This window comes from Puccinia triticina, chromosome 2A, assembly GCF_026914185.1.
Source record: "Puccinia triticina chromosome 2A, complete sequence".
In the NCBI taxonomy this organism is placed as follows: Eukaryota; Fungi; Basidiomycota; class Pucciniomycetes; order Pucciniales; family Pucciniaceae; genus Puccinia; species Puccinia triticina.
In genome coordinates this window covers 5,862,249-5,877,960 of record NC_070559.1, presented here as the reverse complement: position 1 = coordinate 5,877,960, position 15,712 = coordinate 5,862,249, and the positions used below count along the sequence as shown (strand labels likewise).

At 44.3% G+C, this 15,712-nt stretch overlaps 2 protein-coding genes across 2 annotated transcripts; both read right to left on the bottom strand.

Moving 5' to 3' along the window:
• Window positions 1-1,321: 1,321 nt before the first annotated feature.
• Window positions 1,322-2,430, bottom strand: PtA15_2A635 (uncharacterized protein; the record flags this gene model as incomplete). Its single annotated transcript, XM_053166675.1, has 3 exons — window positions 1,322-1,358; window positions 1,503-1,947; window positions 2,292-2,430. The coding sequence occupies 3 exons, from the start codon at window positions 2,428-2,430 to the stop codon at window positions 1,322-1,324; spliced, it is 621 nt and encodes a 206-aa protein (XP_053017873.1).
• A 7,578-nt stretch (window positions 2,431-10,008) lies between these two features.
• Window positions 10,009-13,090, bottom strand: PtA15_2A634 (uncharacterized protein; the record flags this gene model as incomplete). The annotated part of the gene is made up of 4 exons (XM_053166674.1): window positions 10,009-10,068; window positions 10,145-10,220; window positions 12,846-12,913; window positions 13,004-13,090. The coding sequence occupies 4 exons, from the start codon at window positions 13,088-13,090 to the stop codon at window positions 10,009-10,011; spliced, it is 291 nt and encodes a 96-aa protein (XP_053017872.1).
• Between the last annotated feature and the right edge of the window lie 2,622 nt (window positions 13,091-15,712).

The following is a 15,712-nucleotide window of genomic DNA, read 5'->3' as shown; positions in this document are numbered from 1 at the left end:
GGTAGCTATCAAGGAGGATGATGGTGTTTGAGAACCAATAGTAGCCATCAACAGCACCCACCAGCCACTGTTGTCTAATTTGAAAATGGACATCTATGGTTTGAAATTTGATCAAGTACCATCCAGTCACCACTCCCAGCCATACAAGTACCTGGTTTTTTACCAGAAGTTTGAACAAGTCCCATTTGAACCTTCCACTTGATCAAGCTGGCCGATCTGCAGCAATTTCAGATGAATCACAATTTGCAAGACATAAAAAATGGATTTGCATGAGAAACTCCATATGGACAGGAAGAAATCATTTGAATCCATCACAATGAAACATATCTTTTGGACTCATATAGATTTTTTATTTGAATGCAAAGAGTGGGTAAAATAATTGAATCAATAAATTTTGCTTTTTGAATGGAATGTGTGTTGTGGGAAATGATGATATGTTTTGATAAATTGGTGTTCAAATTCTCTGAGTATTTCAAAACACTTTGGCAGCACACCCGGATTCAAAGCTGAAACAAGAGGTGGGTTCTTGAATTTACTACAGTACAGATATTTTTGCAGTAAATATGATTTGATATGATTTTCAAAATGCTTGGTTGATGTTTCAATTTCTTCCAATCCAAACTCAAGGTAAAAAGGTATTGAAGATTCAATCAATCCTTGATTTTCTTTGATGACTTCATCATAAATTGTTTGAATTTCAGTGACTTTGTCTTTGTCTTGAGATCCAAAGTTTGAAACTTTTCTGTTTTGATGTGAATCAGTTATGATTCCTGGAAAATCAAACAAATCATTAATCTTTTCAAATTGTTCCTCTGATATAGCTTGGTTATTGATGTTCTTTTTGACCACTTTTGATCTCACATAAACTGCATTAATGCAGCTTGAAATCAACCCAACTGCTTCTTCAAATACTTTGATTTCATTGAAGAGGTTTGATTCCCTGAGACCTTCCATGTAAATTTTGGAAAGATCCTGGGGATGATATTGTAGGATGAATCCAAGCATTTCATACAGAAGTTTGAACTTCTTCAACCTCTGATCTGAAATACTTTTTGATTCCTTAAATTCAGATGATGTATAAACAAGCAAATCTTTGAAAAAAATCTCCAAAGTTTTGGTCTCTTTCTTGCTATCTGGTGATGCAATCTCACAGAATTTTTCCATCATAGCCAAAGCCTCTGGTTTTGATTCTCCTTTCAAATAAAGCTCAATTTGAAAAGCCAGGAAATTGAACTCAATTCTTTCCCAAGTTTTTTGATGTAAGACTGGAAAACACAAATCTATCAGGAATGTGCTACATGGCTAAAACTTCAGTTCAGGTTCACAAAATCATAAAATTTGACTTACAATGAAGTATGCTGTTCAGATTTTTGAACAAGGGGTCTTCAGTTAGGCTCAGTTTGATGTTGAAGTTCAAATACCGGCCAAAAAGAAGAGTTAATTCTGGGAAGTTGCAAACAACATAATTTGAGATTAATTTTGCCCAATTGCAAGAATTCAACAGGTGAGCAAGACTTTCATTGTTGATGAGTTCAAGCTCTTCCAAATCAATAAACAACTTGATTATAAGACTGTTCCAATGTCCTATGGTTCTTATTTGTTCTAGATTGTCTGCTCTTTGGTAATCACTCCAAGTTGTTCCCATTTCTAAGATAGATGAGAGAAATTCAATGTCTAGTTCCTTGAAATCGATTTTGGCGATGTGATCGGGCAAAGGATGAGTATAACTGCGCCCTTTGCCGCCTTCTGATTTCTCCGTTGCCACTTGAAGCTGCCAAATTTTCCTTTTGAACAGATTTTCTATCACGTTGATTGCAGCAGCGATGTCTTCCTTGAACCGATTATTTTCCTCATCAGTTGGGTTCGATAGCTGCAAAAAATCCAACTTCCACTGCTCAAAATCCTTCTTGGTTTCTACATAGCGCTCAGAAACCTTTTTCCATGGTCCTGCATGTAGATAGACAAGTTGAAGCGGTTCAATGTCTAAAATTTATCATTAATAGGTGTCCTTAGATACTCACTGCTTGTTTTCCTGGGTCGCCAGGGTAGACAAGCGCCAACTGAGTAAAAGAGAGACAAGTCCAGCGTGAACCTCATTAGAACTTGAGGGCGCACATGTGTAATTGAATTCTTCTCATACCTTTGTGCAGTACATTTTTATAACCTTGATTAATTGAGTCTGGGTGTGATTAAATGATTTTGGATAAGCAAATGTTTGTGATTTGATTCTGCGGTTCCGACTGCAGAACTTTGGGAAAAACTTAAAAAGAGAATGTTGAAAAGGTATTTACCTATACCATCCATCATAGACTTTGCAAAATTCAGTGCAGAAACCTCGCAGATGGCATCCAAAGTGGCTGGTGCAGTTCGAATTTCGACCAAGGACGATATCCATATTTCCAACATTGCAACAATCCAAGTAGCGCGCATGTCTGGTTAGCCCACAAGATATTATTGACTGATCTGTTAGTCAAGCCGATAATGGTATAAATGCACAGAGATCTGTGGGATAGAATAAGAACAGAAGGAAAGTGTATAATGAATGGAATGAGCTCAGGATAACTCACTTGATAATATGCATGTTTAGGTCATGAACCTCCGCAGAAGCGCTCTAAGCAGCTGTTTAGGCTACACCAGTTCGGCAGTTCTTCGTCGAAACATGCAATGAATGGGCACGCAGTAAGCCTCAAAAAAACTACATATTTAGCTTCATACCAAGACACACCGAACAAACGACATGCTCCCCAACTCTTGTTGGTGCATTGTACTCAGGTTTGAACCCCTCAATATGACATGTGTTGTCGAGCTCAATTCAAAGTATAAATTCTGCTTCTTTATGATCATTTTTTTTTTCTTCACTGCAGTCCTCATGAAGTGAGCTAGAAAGATACTGATATGTATTACAAGCCAATTATTCCAAGGGAGGGAAGCCAGAAAACTCTCAGTCAAAAACTTGCCATGAAAATATGCCTTCCATGTGAGGCTGTGAGGTCCTTCATTTTGAGTGTTTCAGAAAATATCTGGCCATAAATTGTATATTGATGGGCAGAGTCCGCCATGCTTCTTACACTCAAACAAAGCAATCACTGGTATACATGATCTCCTTTTTAGGGCCAAAGCATGGGTAGATGCTGAGAACTGCATAATGAAGAAACAAACTTGATTTCAACTTTTGGATTTCTTGAGGGAAAAGAAAAACTAAGAAACAGGTTGGTACATCAAGAGCATCTTTAATAGAGGAAAGTACCATGGTTGCAAAGAAAGCAATGTTGATATTGGAGGACCTCCCGTCAACCTACAGCCCCCTGCAGAACCAGATCTGCAGCCAGAAAACCTTAATTTTTGCGGGGAAATGCCGTCCCAGGGGCTGCAGGGCCTGTAGATCTCAACGGGAAGTCCTCCATTCATGTGAAATCCCTCTAGATCTCTAGTGGCCCCAGTCTCAACTGACATCATTTGGCTCTTGGTCCTCTCAACGTTCCCCTGCAAGAACTCCGCTCGGTTCCTCCTATCTTTGATTCCTCAATATATGAAGTTCCCTTCTTCATCAACCAATTCTTCTTCTCTCAGGGAACCTGCAGTATTCATCATCTCACTGCCTCATAGCTTAAACTAATCTTGTTGTTCCTCCACCTTGACATCATCACTGGTTGATCTTTTTCACATTATATTTTATTGTGAATATCATCATCATCATCTTTTCTTCTGTCTTTGCCTTTGTTGTGTTGTCTCCATTTTCTCCCTCCCTTCCAACAAACCGCTGACCCTTTCCTATTTTGGCAACTCCATTCAAATCAATTTGTAGGTTCTGGCTGATCATTCTCAAACTGCAACCTTCTCATCAAACATCAACATTGACATTATTTTCCTTTTGAGCTAGTTGTCTGGTGTCCTGTGTCTCTTGTTCTCCGCATGCTTGCTATCTGCGTTCTCCGCATGCTTGCTATCTTTGTTCTCCTTGCCTTGAGGTATTTTATCTTCTCTTATTTTATTCTATCACATGTATTTATTCAGATTGCTTATCAGAAATACATATTTAGTTTGTTGATTAACACCACTCATTGTTGGAGTGCAGCCATTTCGTTCGGCGGTCTTGATCTCCCGCTTGGTTCAGGTGAGGGTTTTGTTTGTCCTTGTCTTGGTTCTGGTTCTGGATGATCACGTTTGGGGTTCTGGGTTTTGGTGGTTCAGTCTGTTCAGTTTTCTGATTTCGTGTTTTGGTCCTTGGTCCTCGCCCCTGGTAGGTAGATCTAGCAATATGTTAGGAATTGTTCAAGGGGAAGGAAGGAACGTCTCCGTGTTCTTCCGCGCGGGTTTGCTAGACAGTTGATAGATTTCTAGATGGGGAGAGGTGAGGATCTCTCCTCAGCTCATCCTTATGGTGGAGAGCTGTGATATTTACTCGTAACAGGAGGTAACCTCCTCAGACAACTGCTTGACCAGTTTGATGAGGAGGGAACCTCCTCAGACAACTGCTTGACCAGTTTGATGAGGAGGGAACCTCCTCAGACAACTGCTTGACCAGTTTGATGAGGAGGGAACCTCCTCAGACAACTGCTTGACCAGTTTGATGAGGAGGGAACCTCCTCAGACAACTGCTTGACCAGTTTGATGAGGAGGGAACCTCCTCAGACAACTGCTTGACCAGTTTGATGAGGAGGGAACCTCCTCAGACAACTGCTTGACCAGTTTGATGAGGAGGGAACCTCCTCAGACAACTGCTTGACCAGTTTGATGAGGAGGGAACCTCCTCAGACAACTGCTTGACCAGTTTGATGAGGAGGGAACCTCCTCAGACAACTGCTTGACCAGTTTGATGAGGAGGGAACCTCCTCAGACAACTGCTTGACCAGTTTGATGAGGAGGGAACCTCCTCAGACAACTGCTTGACCAGTTTGATGAGGAGGGAACCTCCTCAGACAACTGCTTGACCAGTTTGATGAGGAGGGAACCTCCTCAGACAACTGCTTGACCAGTTTGATGAGGAGGGAACCTCCTCAGACAACTGCTTGACCAGTTTGATGAGGAGGGAACCTCCTCAGACAACTGCTTGACCAGTTTGATGAGGAGGGAACCTCCTCAGACAACTGCTTGACCAGTTTGATGAGGAGGGAACCTCCTCAGACAACTGCTTGACCAGTTTGATGAGGAGGGAACCTCCTCAGACAACTGCTTGACCAGTTTGATGAGGAGGGAACCTCCTCAGACAGCTGCTTGACCAGTTTGATGAGGAGGGAACCTCCTCAGACAACTGCTTGGCCAGTTTTATGAGGAGGGAACCTCCTCAGACAACTGCTTGGCCAGTTTGATGACATATTATCCCCACATAGGGCAGCAGAAAGTACCAAATGGCTGTAAGGTTTTTTAACTTTTTAATTGCTCCGCCCCCAGCACCTCCAAAGGTCTGAGCCACAGCTTTCTGAGAGCATTCACATTTGTTCGCTAAGTTTTTGGGTTAAATAAGCCCGGGTTTGTAGGCAGGTTAGCTGACGAGGTTGCCTTCAAGTGGGCAAACGCATTTGTTCGGTCAGTTTCAGGTCAGTTTCAGGCTAAAGTGAGCTGAAATGAGTCGCAGACCACCCTAGCCTGAGGCTAGATTTCAGGTTAAGGCTTGCTAAATTTAGCTGACCTTAGCCTGAAATCAAACCTGAGGCTTGTTGACCCGGGGTTAGCCTGGACCAATGCGATTGCCGCTTGGGTTAAGTTGCCCAAAATCGTCAACTTAACCCAACGAATGCAAATGCTCTGACCCTTTGACATCTCCTCTACAATTCTGTCTCCTCAGAATTTTTGTATCACCATCAATGTATTTTTAATAAATTTTTGAAAAGTGACTTCTCAAGAAATGGATCTGCACAAGGATTCACAAGGCTGTATTCCTTGTAGATCCTGTGGACCAAAAAATCTGCATCCTTTCTAGGTTGTATGTAAACTGACACATTGTATGTACATAAGCTAAGGGACCAATTATAAACGATTATTGAAATTTTATTGTAATACTAAAGGACAAGGCGGCTCCGCCGCTGCAGATTTCAAGGAAACTTTTGCAGCTCACCAACAGACCACCTGCTAGCTAATATCACCTACAATAACATCCCCCTCAATCAGGGGACATGTTGGATATTACATTTCTCTCCTTTCTCCTGATTTGTCATTGGTAACCCAGGTGCTACCCCAGTGACAGACTGGCCATTAAAAATTTTGTGAAGAATATGTTGGGATTGGACCCAACCAGCACACTGCCAGCATAATTGGCTGGGTTGAGGTTATCCCAGTTAAACTGGGATGAACTCAACCAATTTAAACTTGTTTGATCTCAACTGATGAAATATAAATCCAAGGTACCCCCCTTGGGTTTATATTTCATTGGATGAGATCAACCCATTTTAAATTGGTTTAGTGCATCCCGGATAAACTGGGATGACATCATCCCAGCCAAATATGCTGGCAGTGGCATGATTTTTTCCTTGATCAAATATTCACATACTCTGTTTATCTTGGCTTTCAATGTGGTCAACCCTGCAAGATAAAGGCAATCTGAAACAGATCTGGACACTGTTTGGTCTGGGGCAGATCATGCTAAGCCCCTCCCTGACCATCAGTTCTTGAAATTTGAGTGAGCTGCATGATTTTTACCCAGATCAAATATTCACATACTTGGTTCATCTTGGTTTTCAATGTGGTCAACCCTGCAAGAGAAAGGCAATGTTTGGTTTGGGGCATATCATGCTAAGCCCCTCCATGACCATCAGGTCTTGAAATTTGAGCAAGCTCAAGAGATTGAATTCATTACACTGTTTGGTCTGGGGCAGATCATGCTAAGCCCCTCCCTGACCATCAGTTATTGAAATTTGAGCGAGCTGCATGATTTTTACCCAGATCAAATATTCACATACCCGGTTCATCTTGGGTTTCAATGTGGTCAACCCTGCAAGAGAAAGGCAATGTTTGGGGCGGGATTGGCTATAAAAAGAGGGTGGTGGTGAGTGTTACAGCAAGGCCAGGAAAGCTTGTGGTTCGCTTCCCTGATATTCCACCAAACACCAACCAAAAACTCTCGCCAACCGGACCTCCAATGCACCTAACCTTCCCCCTCCTTCCCCCTTCTTCCTCCTTCCTCCCTCCCACTCACCCCCAACCCAGCCCCCCCCCTCCCCGCTGTGGTGTGCCAAATGTGTTTCAAGTATCAAATCACATAAAGTCACAGTTTACTATTGAGAAGGAGACATATTTCTAGATGTATTATTGCATAATTGGATTCTACAGGTCATTTAACCCCTAGTCACTCACTGGAACCACTAGGCTAGCTGCACTCAGTCAAGAGTTACTAGTATTATACTGTGTTCATAAGCATAATTACATACTGTAGAGATATTTTGATAGTACATAGTATAGAATTAGACTCAAGTAAATATTTATAGTGTATGTAGTGGCATGGTTTGGCTCTGCCCATGGCATGGTTCCACCTGTGGACAACTCCATGATTGTTGTTTGGCTCCACCCACGTACCACAGCATGGCTCCACCTGTGGACACCTCCATAATTGTGTAGGCGCCATGGACACCACCACGTGGACACCACCACCACAACTCCGTGGATACCATATGGACACCACCACCACAACCACGTGGATAACATCACCACATGGACACCTGTATGGTGGTCACACCAGCAAAAATCCCTCACAAGGATCCCCACCAGCAAAAATCCCTCACATTTTACTATAAAAGGAGGATGTTTCCCCTCCTCAGTTCCAGCATGCCACTCAGGCAATCCTAACCAGAACACACATCTCACTCAGAGTTACAAGCCTCATCCACATAAATCCAGCAGTGTGATCTCAATCAAGTTGCCCATCAACATCTTTCATGCCTCAGAGTAGTTCTAAGTAGTCAGGTAGCTAGTATCACCACTTGTGCTCTTAACAAGTCAGAGTGATCTTAACCCATTGTGCTCTTAACTGAAGGTTAAGGAAGAGGGCAAAGACACTTTGAATAGTTCACACATAACATCAGTTCTCTCAGAAGTCTTGTATCAGTTTATCTCCACTTTCATATCACAAACATATAAAACCATATAAAACATATCTTACATTTAGGCTCATTTCCATTATCTGACTCAAGGCTGCTGTAAACCACTCTAACTCCATTTCCCATACAAAATCCACTTTCTGCTGAATTCAAGTTTGATCTAGGTCTGATAAGAGACTGCTGCACATAGTTTTCTCTATCATTAGTTTGCCACAACAATAAATAAATTTGTTGTGAAAACTCTTGTGTAGTATCATAGAGGGGCAGGTCTTTCAAAACACCCGTAACAGTTGTAATAGCTTCTTACATCTTTGAAATATTATAACTGGTATTTCCCCCTCGCAGAACTGCCACCCGTCCCAAAGGAGTTCTCACACCGCCCGACCGGTCGCACCCACAATCCAGCCCCCCAGCCAGTAACCCAGCAGCCACCCGCCACATTTTTCTTCCGCAACCGCTACCGGTGAGATTACCCCCGTCCACCATTTTGTTTTTGCCAAACCTGCTGACCATTCTTTATTTGATTCCCATTCCCCCTCAGCCGCCATCCAACTGCCTGCCCATTCGACCAACCGTTTGCGCTGCCAAAAAGCGCACAGCCTATAAAAAAGATTCTGGTCAGTCGTCCCTCTCGTCTTTTTGATTTCCCCCGTCCACCATTTCTTTTTTGCTAAACCTGCTTAACATTCTTTCTCATTCCCAATCCCCCTCGGACACCATCCAGTCGCCCTTCGACCGACCGCTTGCGCCGCCAAAAAGCACCCAGCCTATAATTTTTATTCTGGTCAGTCGGCCCCCTCATCTTTTTTTTGGGTCAAACTGATATTTGTTTGCCGTTTGACAGCGCATCACTTTCTGCCTTCCTTGCTTCTTACCAGGGCAGCGCTCCCACCTTCATGATGCAGGTTCCGCGGACTCGTCGGCGATAACAGATCTAGTCGTGTGTGTATCTCTAAGTGTCCTGTCCCCAAAAATTAGCCAAACCCCATCTACATACCACCATGTATACACATTTTCAAGTCGCTTGCCCCCCCAACAAAACATGAAAATCCAAATACATCAATTCAATGAGGAATAGATATCTGTGTGATCCAAACATATTTCACACAGTTAATGAGCTCGGCAATACCAAATGCAGAATAATTTTTCAGAGACAGTGACTGCAAGTTGACCCAGCGCCTTGGTTTACCTGGGAAGCAACCCAGGACTTGGGTAGACAGCCCGGCTCTCCTCAGCCCTGGAGACCTACCCAGGATTTTGTGAGTCGTGAAGAGCCCCTGAGGAACAACTCAGCACTTGGCCGGTTCGGCTGGGTCCGACTTGCCTCGAGGCTCTGGGTACCAAGTTCCAACCTTGGACTTGGTGCTTGGCCATTTGGCCCCGGTGACAGTAAGTATGTAAAACAACTCTCACTTGGTGCTGAAGGGAAAAGGGACCATTGTTTCCTAACCAGTGGCGCAACTCACTCACTTTGAGCACAAGAGCGCGCGGCACCTAGTTGGAGAATGACGAGCCACAAGTGATCAAAAAGGGGATAAATTACTTATGCATCTGTTTTGGTGGAAACATCTAGGGCGCCCCTGAGGGGCGAGAAGTGAACATGAAGGAGATCAGATACTTGGAGTGAACAACAAGGAGATAAAATTCTTGGGTTTATTGGAGAGAACACATCTGGGACGCCCCTGAGGGGGAACAAGTGATAAATAATCTTAATAAAAAAGGAAACCAAATAAATTTGTGCATGCAACCTCACAAGTACTTCCTTGATGAAGTGCTCCATGTCAACTAGATGCCCAGTACCAAACTGCGCTATGTATTCCAGCAAACTCTCCAACGAGCCCTCCGGCATGACCAAGACCCGGTCCGCTCAGAGGGGCTCCCATAATTGAATGGCTGCCAAAGGGGAATGAGAGTCAAATAACAAGATTGTGGATGGGGGAATCAAAAAGACAAGGGACACAACTGACCAGAATCTTTTTTATAGGCTGTGCGCTTTCTGGCGGTGGAAACGGTCGATCAAAGGGGAGCTGGATGGCGACTGAGGGGGAATAGGAGTCAAATAACGATTGGTCAGAAGGTGCGGCAAAAAACAAGATTCTAGGGGGACGACTGACCAGAATCTTTTTTATAGGCTGTGCGCTTTTTGGCAGCGCAAACGGTTGGTCGAATGGGCAGGCAGTTGGATGGCGGCTGAGGGGGAATGGGAATCAAATAAAGAATGGTCAGCAGGTTTGGCAAAAAAAAAATGGTGGACGGGGGTAATCTCACCGGTAGCGGTTGCGGAAAAAAAATGTGGCGGGTGGCTGCTGGGTTACTGGCTGGGGGGCTGGATTGTGGGTGCGACCGGTCGGGCGGGGAGGGGGGGGCTGGGTCGGGGGGCATTTTCGTTGGGGGTGAGTGGGAGGGAGGAAGGAGGGGGAAGGTTAGGTGCATTGGAGGTCCGGTCGGCGAGAGTTTTTGGTTGGTGTTTGGTGGAATATCAGGGAAGCGAACCGCAAGCTTTCCTGGCCTTGCTGTATTTCCTCAGGTGACTCAAAGGCTGTAATTCCAGCTCGAGAGTCGCCTCACCCCTGTCCGCTGTTGCAATTGCGCAGTCTGGCTGGGGATATTCGGGGACCCCCCTGTGCCTTTGGGCTGGGGGTCCTCCCCCAACGCTTTTTAACCCTGCTAGACAGGGATGGGCGTTGGGCCACGGTGCGTCAGCTTGCTGCGCTGGGTGGCAGGGTGCGGGGTTTTTTGGGGCCTGTGTGCGCATTTTGTATGTAATTGTTTAATTGTTTGCGGGTTTTTTTTGTACTTTGTTTGTTCAGGTGGCCTGTGCGGCCTTGGTGTTCCATTTTTTGTAGGAGGGAAAACCTCTGACTTTTTTTTTGTATTTTGGCAGGTTGTAGGGGAAACCCTTGAATTTTTTTTCTACAAACCTGAGACTTTAATATACTTGGATTTTCCAAACTGTTTCGAAACCAAAATCTGTTAAATTTATGCTGCCAATACAGGCCCAATTAAGTTTCAAAAATTTCTGGATAAAATTGTACAATCATAAGACCTGGAGCCCACACAGACAGAAATTCAAATACCGAGACAACTCCGCTTAACGTTTCCCTTGACACACCAATCACCATACCAATGTCTGACTCCAACACGTGCTATTTTGATCAGATCAAGTGCTCTTTCGCGGATGTACCAGTTACTGACGAAGGCGTGGACACACTAGCGTTCTTGGAAGCATGTGAAGACTTGGTCAAGTTGTTTGGTGAGTGGTACATCCATTCCAATTGCAGCATTGCATGGTGGTTGCGAGATGACCAACAACTTCTAATGTTGTCTCTCTCTCCTACACAGATCTGTTTGAAAGTAAGGCTTTCGCTGTTGTACAGAACAACCTCACCGGCAACATAGCGGCAAGTCCTCTTTGCGGCCGTCAGATGGGGTTTCTGGTGAGCTGATTGGATTGGGGCTTGTTGTATGGGGGGATATGGGGGGATGGTTGCCGGTTGGTAATGGTTCTGGGGGCTGGACTGTCCCCAAAACATCTGCATGCGGCTGTGTATCTCTTCATGAAGCACAAACTGTGTTGTACCGTTGGACTAGTGCAGTACAGTGCCCAGAAGAAAGTTTTCATGAAATTTCTTTTGACAAGAACACATACAAACCATGCCTGCTAGTTTCTGATTTACTGGGAGGATAGACAAAAAGGTTCCAAAAGAATGAATATAAGTAATGTTTTTGGAAAAAACTAGAGGCCAAGGCGGCTTTGCCGCTGCAAACTTCACCTCCTTGGCCCTCACCCTCTCCCAAAATTCATGGCAAAGTCACACACACTTGCAAACTTCATGAAATCCTGATAGAGCATAACATTGGTTGCTGGTTATACCCATCTTCTGGGAGAATCTTGAGCCCCTATTAAAACTATTGACATAAAATTTGATGCAAACAAGAAAAATTATCCTGCACCTAAAACAATTCAGCAACAACCAACCCAGAAAATCTGACGCATCAGCCTAAATTTACTGTGAGAGATGTTTGCCCGCCAGTAATATACTACATGCTGAATTCATCCTTTATTCTACCAGAACTTTTATTTAGCCCTTCTATAAATACTATCAATAGCATTAACCCCCAGGACACCTCCCATTTTCATTCTGCAAATTTTCCTCTCATTTACTGTGGCTAGACCCAACGCCAGAAGGACATTCTACCAGACCACTCATAGGAACTCCAGTTTTGGTTCACCCTTTGTTGGTAACTTGACAATCAGATTGCCAACAAAAAAGAGCATATCAGTATTACTGCATATCATTGGCAAACTGTTACAAGGAGCTTGAGGGACCTCTCCCAGAAATACTTTGTTTTGATACATCTGATTAACCTGTGTCCAGCAACCAGTAAGGGCCTTGGTTCAAATGACAACTTCAATCAACTTTGCTTCTTGCATAGCTGTAGGAGCAGGTTGGACTTCTACTTGGTATCTCCACCAAAATAACTTCATATGTACATTGCCATAATTCTGTATTACTCATCTTGCAAGAGTTTGGAACCTAAAGCTGGTGAGGTGTGTGAAACAGACAAGGCAAGGGACGCCAGGGAGGTCAGCATTGATTTTCTGGAGAGGGCAAGTAGGGGGAGAGCAAGGGCAAGGGCAAAGAGAAGTGGCGAGTGCCCTCTCCTGAGGGGACCCCATTGACCCCGCTGAGGAAGAGAGGACCGTGTAGCTCACTCTCAGAGGTGTAGGTCCAACGAGACCTATCCAGACAGACAACAGGAGTGTCAGCTCAATAACCCCGGAGATGAGACTGAAGCGGAGGAGATTGCGACCGAGGGGGTGTGGGGCTATATAAGGAGCGCTCGCCGGGCGCGAGAGGCGGAGGCTTGGGCGAGACGATCTAATGAAAAGGACGCTGGAGTCAGCGGGGGGTTCAAAGACAAGCAGAAAATTGGGCGAGCAGTTGATGACAATTTTTATGGTTGTAGACGGTCACCGTGTGGCCAGCCCGGTGGAACTGGTCTGCACACGCTAGTCCCGCCGGGCCGTATCCAATGATTGCTGCCTTCTTGCCCATTCGCTCCACTGGAGGCCGCGGGACTCTCCATCAAAGAACAAACGATTCTGGTTGTTCTCGAGGTGCAGTATGCTTCTGGTAAGGTGCATCCAAAGTCGCACATGATGATGGATTATAGGAAGGTCGAGGTATGTTGCTGGCGGGGGCAACGGTGTGGTAGACGGAAAAGTGGAAAAATAAAAAGTTTTTTCTATGCCACATAATTACTAATACTAGGCCTCAAGATACCATCAAATGGACCCCAGAAATGGATTCTATGGCCAATTTTACCCCTAGTCACAACTGGAAGCGTCACTGGAGCCCCTCTGGATTGGAACCTACACGCCCTTGGACAATGGACACCCATCACACGTTCAGCATACCCAGTCACCAGCCTGTCACAAGCCTCAAGTCAAGGATCACAGTATTATGCTTATACACATCACAGGATACAAGCATACATCTCCCCATCAGACTATAGTCATCACATAGTATCAAGTACTCTTCTATTTCCATATTATGATGTCATCCCGCACTGATCCTGCAGTTCAGACGTCATTTATGCACCCCCTGCATCCACCTGTCAACTAATGCAGCCTACTGTCACTTTACGCAGCCTTCATGCAGCCCTACTGCATGCTTATGACATCATTTATGTACCCCTGACACATTATGACATCATTTGTATCTACTCTCACCAGCTAAAATCCCTCACACTGTTGTCCAGATCAGCTGAAACCCTAACCCACAAGCCCTCTGGGGCTCCACTTCTGTCTATATAAGGAGCTCTCTCCTCCCCAGTTGTCAGCTCCTCAGTTCATCACTCACCAATCACAGCCACCACAATATTCACCTTTACCAATCATAACCAACCCTTATATAAATCATCAGCTCTATACCTTGTCAATCAAACAACTCATCTTGAGCCAACCTACCCTATCACTTGAATAAAACTTGCCAAGCATAGCTTGGTGGGTCTTGTTGACTGATAGCATAGAAGGGCAGAGTTTGCACCTCCATCATCCCCTTCTCCATTCAGCAAAAGGTTCTCAGGAACACTTTTGAGTCTTACAAGGGAGTCCCCAACGTGATAGGATAATCTTGTTCAATCGACAAAGTATAGGTTTAACCGAATTCCACATATCCAGAAGAACTCGTCAAGGGATCTTAGCTTCTAACGACGAAAGGAATCAAATTCATCAACAAATCAAGAGCGCTCAACGGCATATTCAGTTATTCTGTTGAAAGACTAGTCAACTATTACGAACCATCTAAGGGACCAATTACAAACCTCTGAAGAGAACGTATAACCACCGGACCTGGAAGGAGTATTTTGAAGGAAGCAGCTGATTATATACTGGAAGACGGTGTGTCGTACCTAAGGATCCGGATAATTAGATACTGTTAGAAGAAAACTCTGGAGCCCACTCGAAGGAGGCGGCCAATTATATACTGAACGACGGTGTGTAGTACCTAAGGATTCAGATAATTGGATACTGTTTGAAGAACACTCCCAGCACGGTGAAGTTATTTATATCAAATATTGAAAGAATACCCCCAATTTGCCCTGGTAAAGAGACCAGAGACCAGATATTATTGTTTCTTTTTCAGAGCACAGTAACAGGAAGCCAAGGATCAACATAATAGAAAACTAAGAATCAACAAGATGAACATGAATTTACCATTCAGCACACCAGATTTGGAAGATGGATTCGCTCCCTCTACCCCGTTTAGGAACAGACCATTGGCAGGACCCTCTGGATCGTTTTGGACTTTGGAATCCCAGAACCCTCCGCCGCCTCCACGAAAAGAAAAAGGGAAAGAACCAGAAAACAAATTCAGAGATCAAGCTGAAGAAGGGCTGTCCGACTCCGATGAAACTCCACAACACCAGAATATCCCTCCCAGACAAACGACACCACGACAACAGCCGTCAGGGTATGGAATTCATAACACTGAAAATGTCAGAGAACCAATGTATCAGCCTCAATTTCAACAAAGACAATATCAGTCTCAATCTCGGCAAGAACCTATGAGGCCACAACCACGGGTCCCGACTCCACCATTCCAACCGGCGCACCCCTCCAAACCAATCATCATAAAAGATCCAGGGCTCTACTACGAAGGAAGCCAGTTTATGAAATTTCTGACCCGGTTCAAAAGAACAGCATACGCACACGGAGCTTCAGATCATGACAAAGTAGTCCAGATCTTACGATTCATACGGACGGAGGAATTAAAATGCCAACTCGAAGAAATGGACGGATACGATGATTACGACTGGGCAAAACTTCGAGCGGAAATGGTCACAGCTTGGGGAGATTTGGATAAAACCGTCATGTATACTGTGGATGATCTAATCAAGGTGGCAAAAATTCAAGCAAAAGAAGGAATTTCAAGTCACTGGGAATACAAAGCGTACCTGGCGAAGTTTACCCCAATCCTCAAATATCTAGTAAAAAATGAACACATCAGTAAAGAAAGCGATGCCGGAATCCTATTTTTAAGTGCATTCTCAGCGGAAAGTCAACGAAGTATCAAGCGCACCCTAGTCAACAAGAATCAACTACCAAGGGCTAAGGATGGAAGTAACAAGGCACCAAAATGGGAACACTTAACTAAGGCTGCAGAAACCAAAGTTAG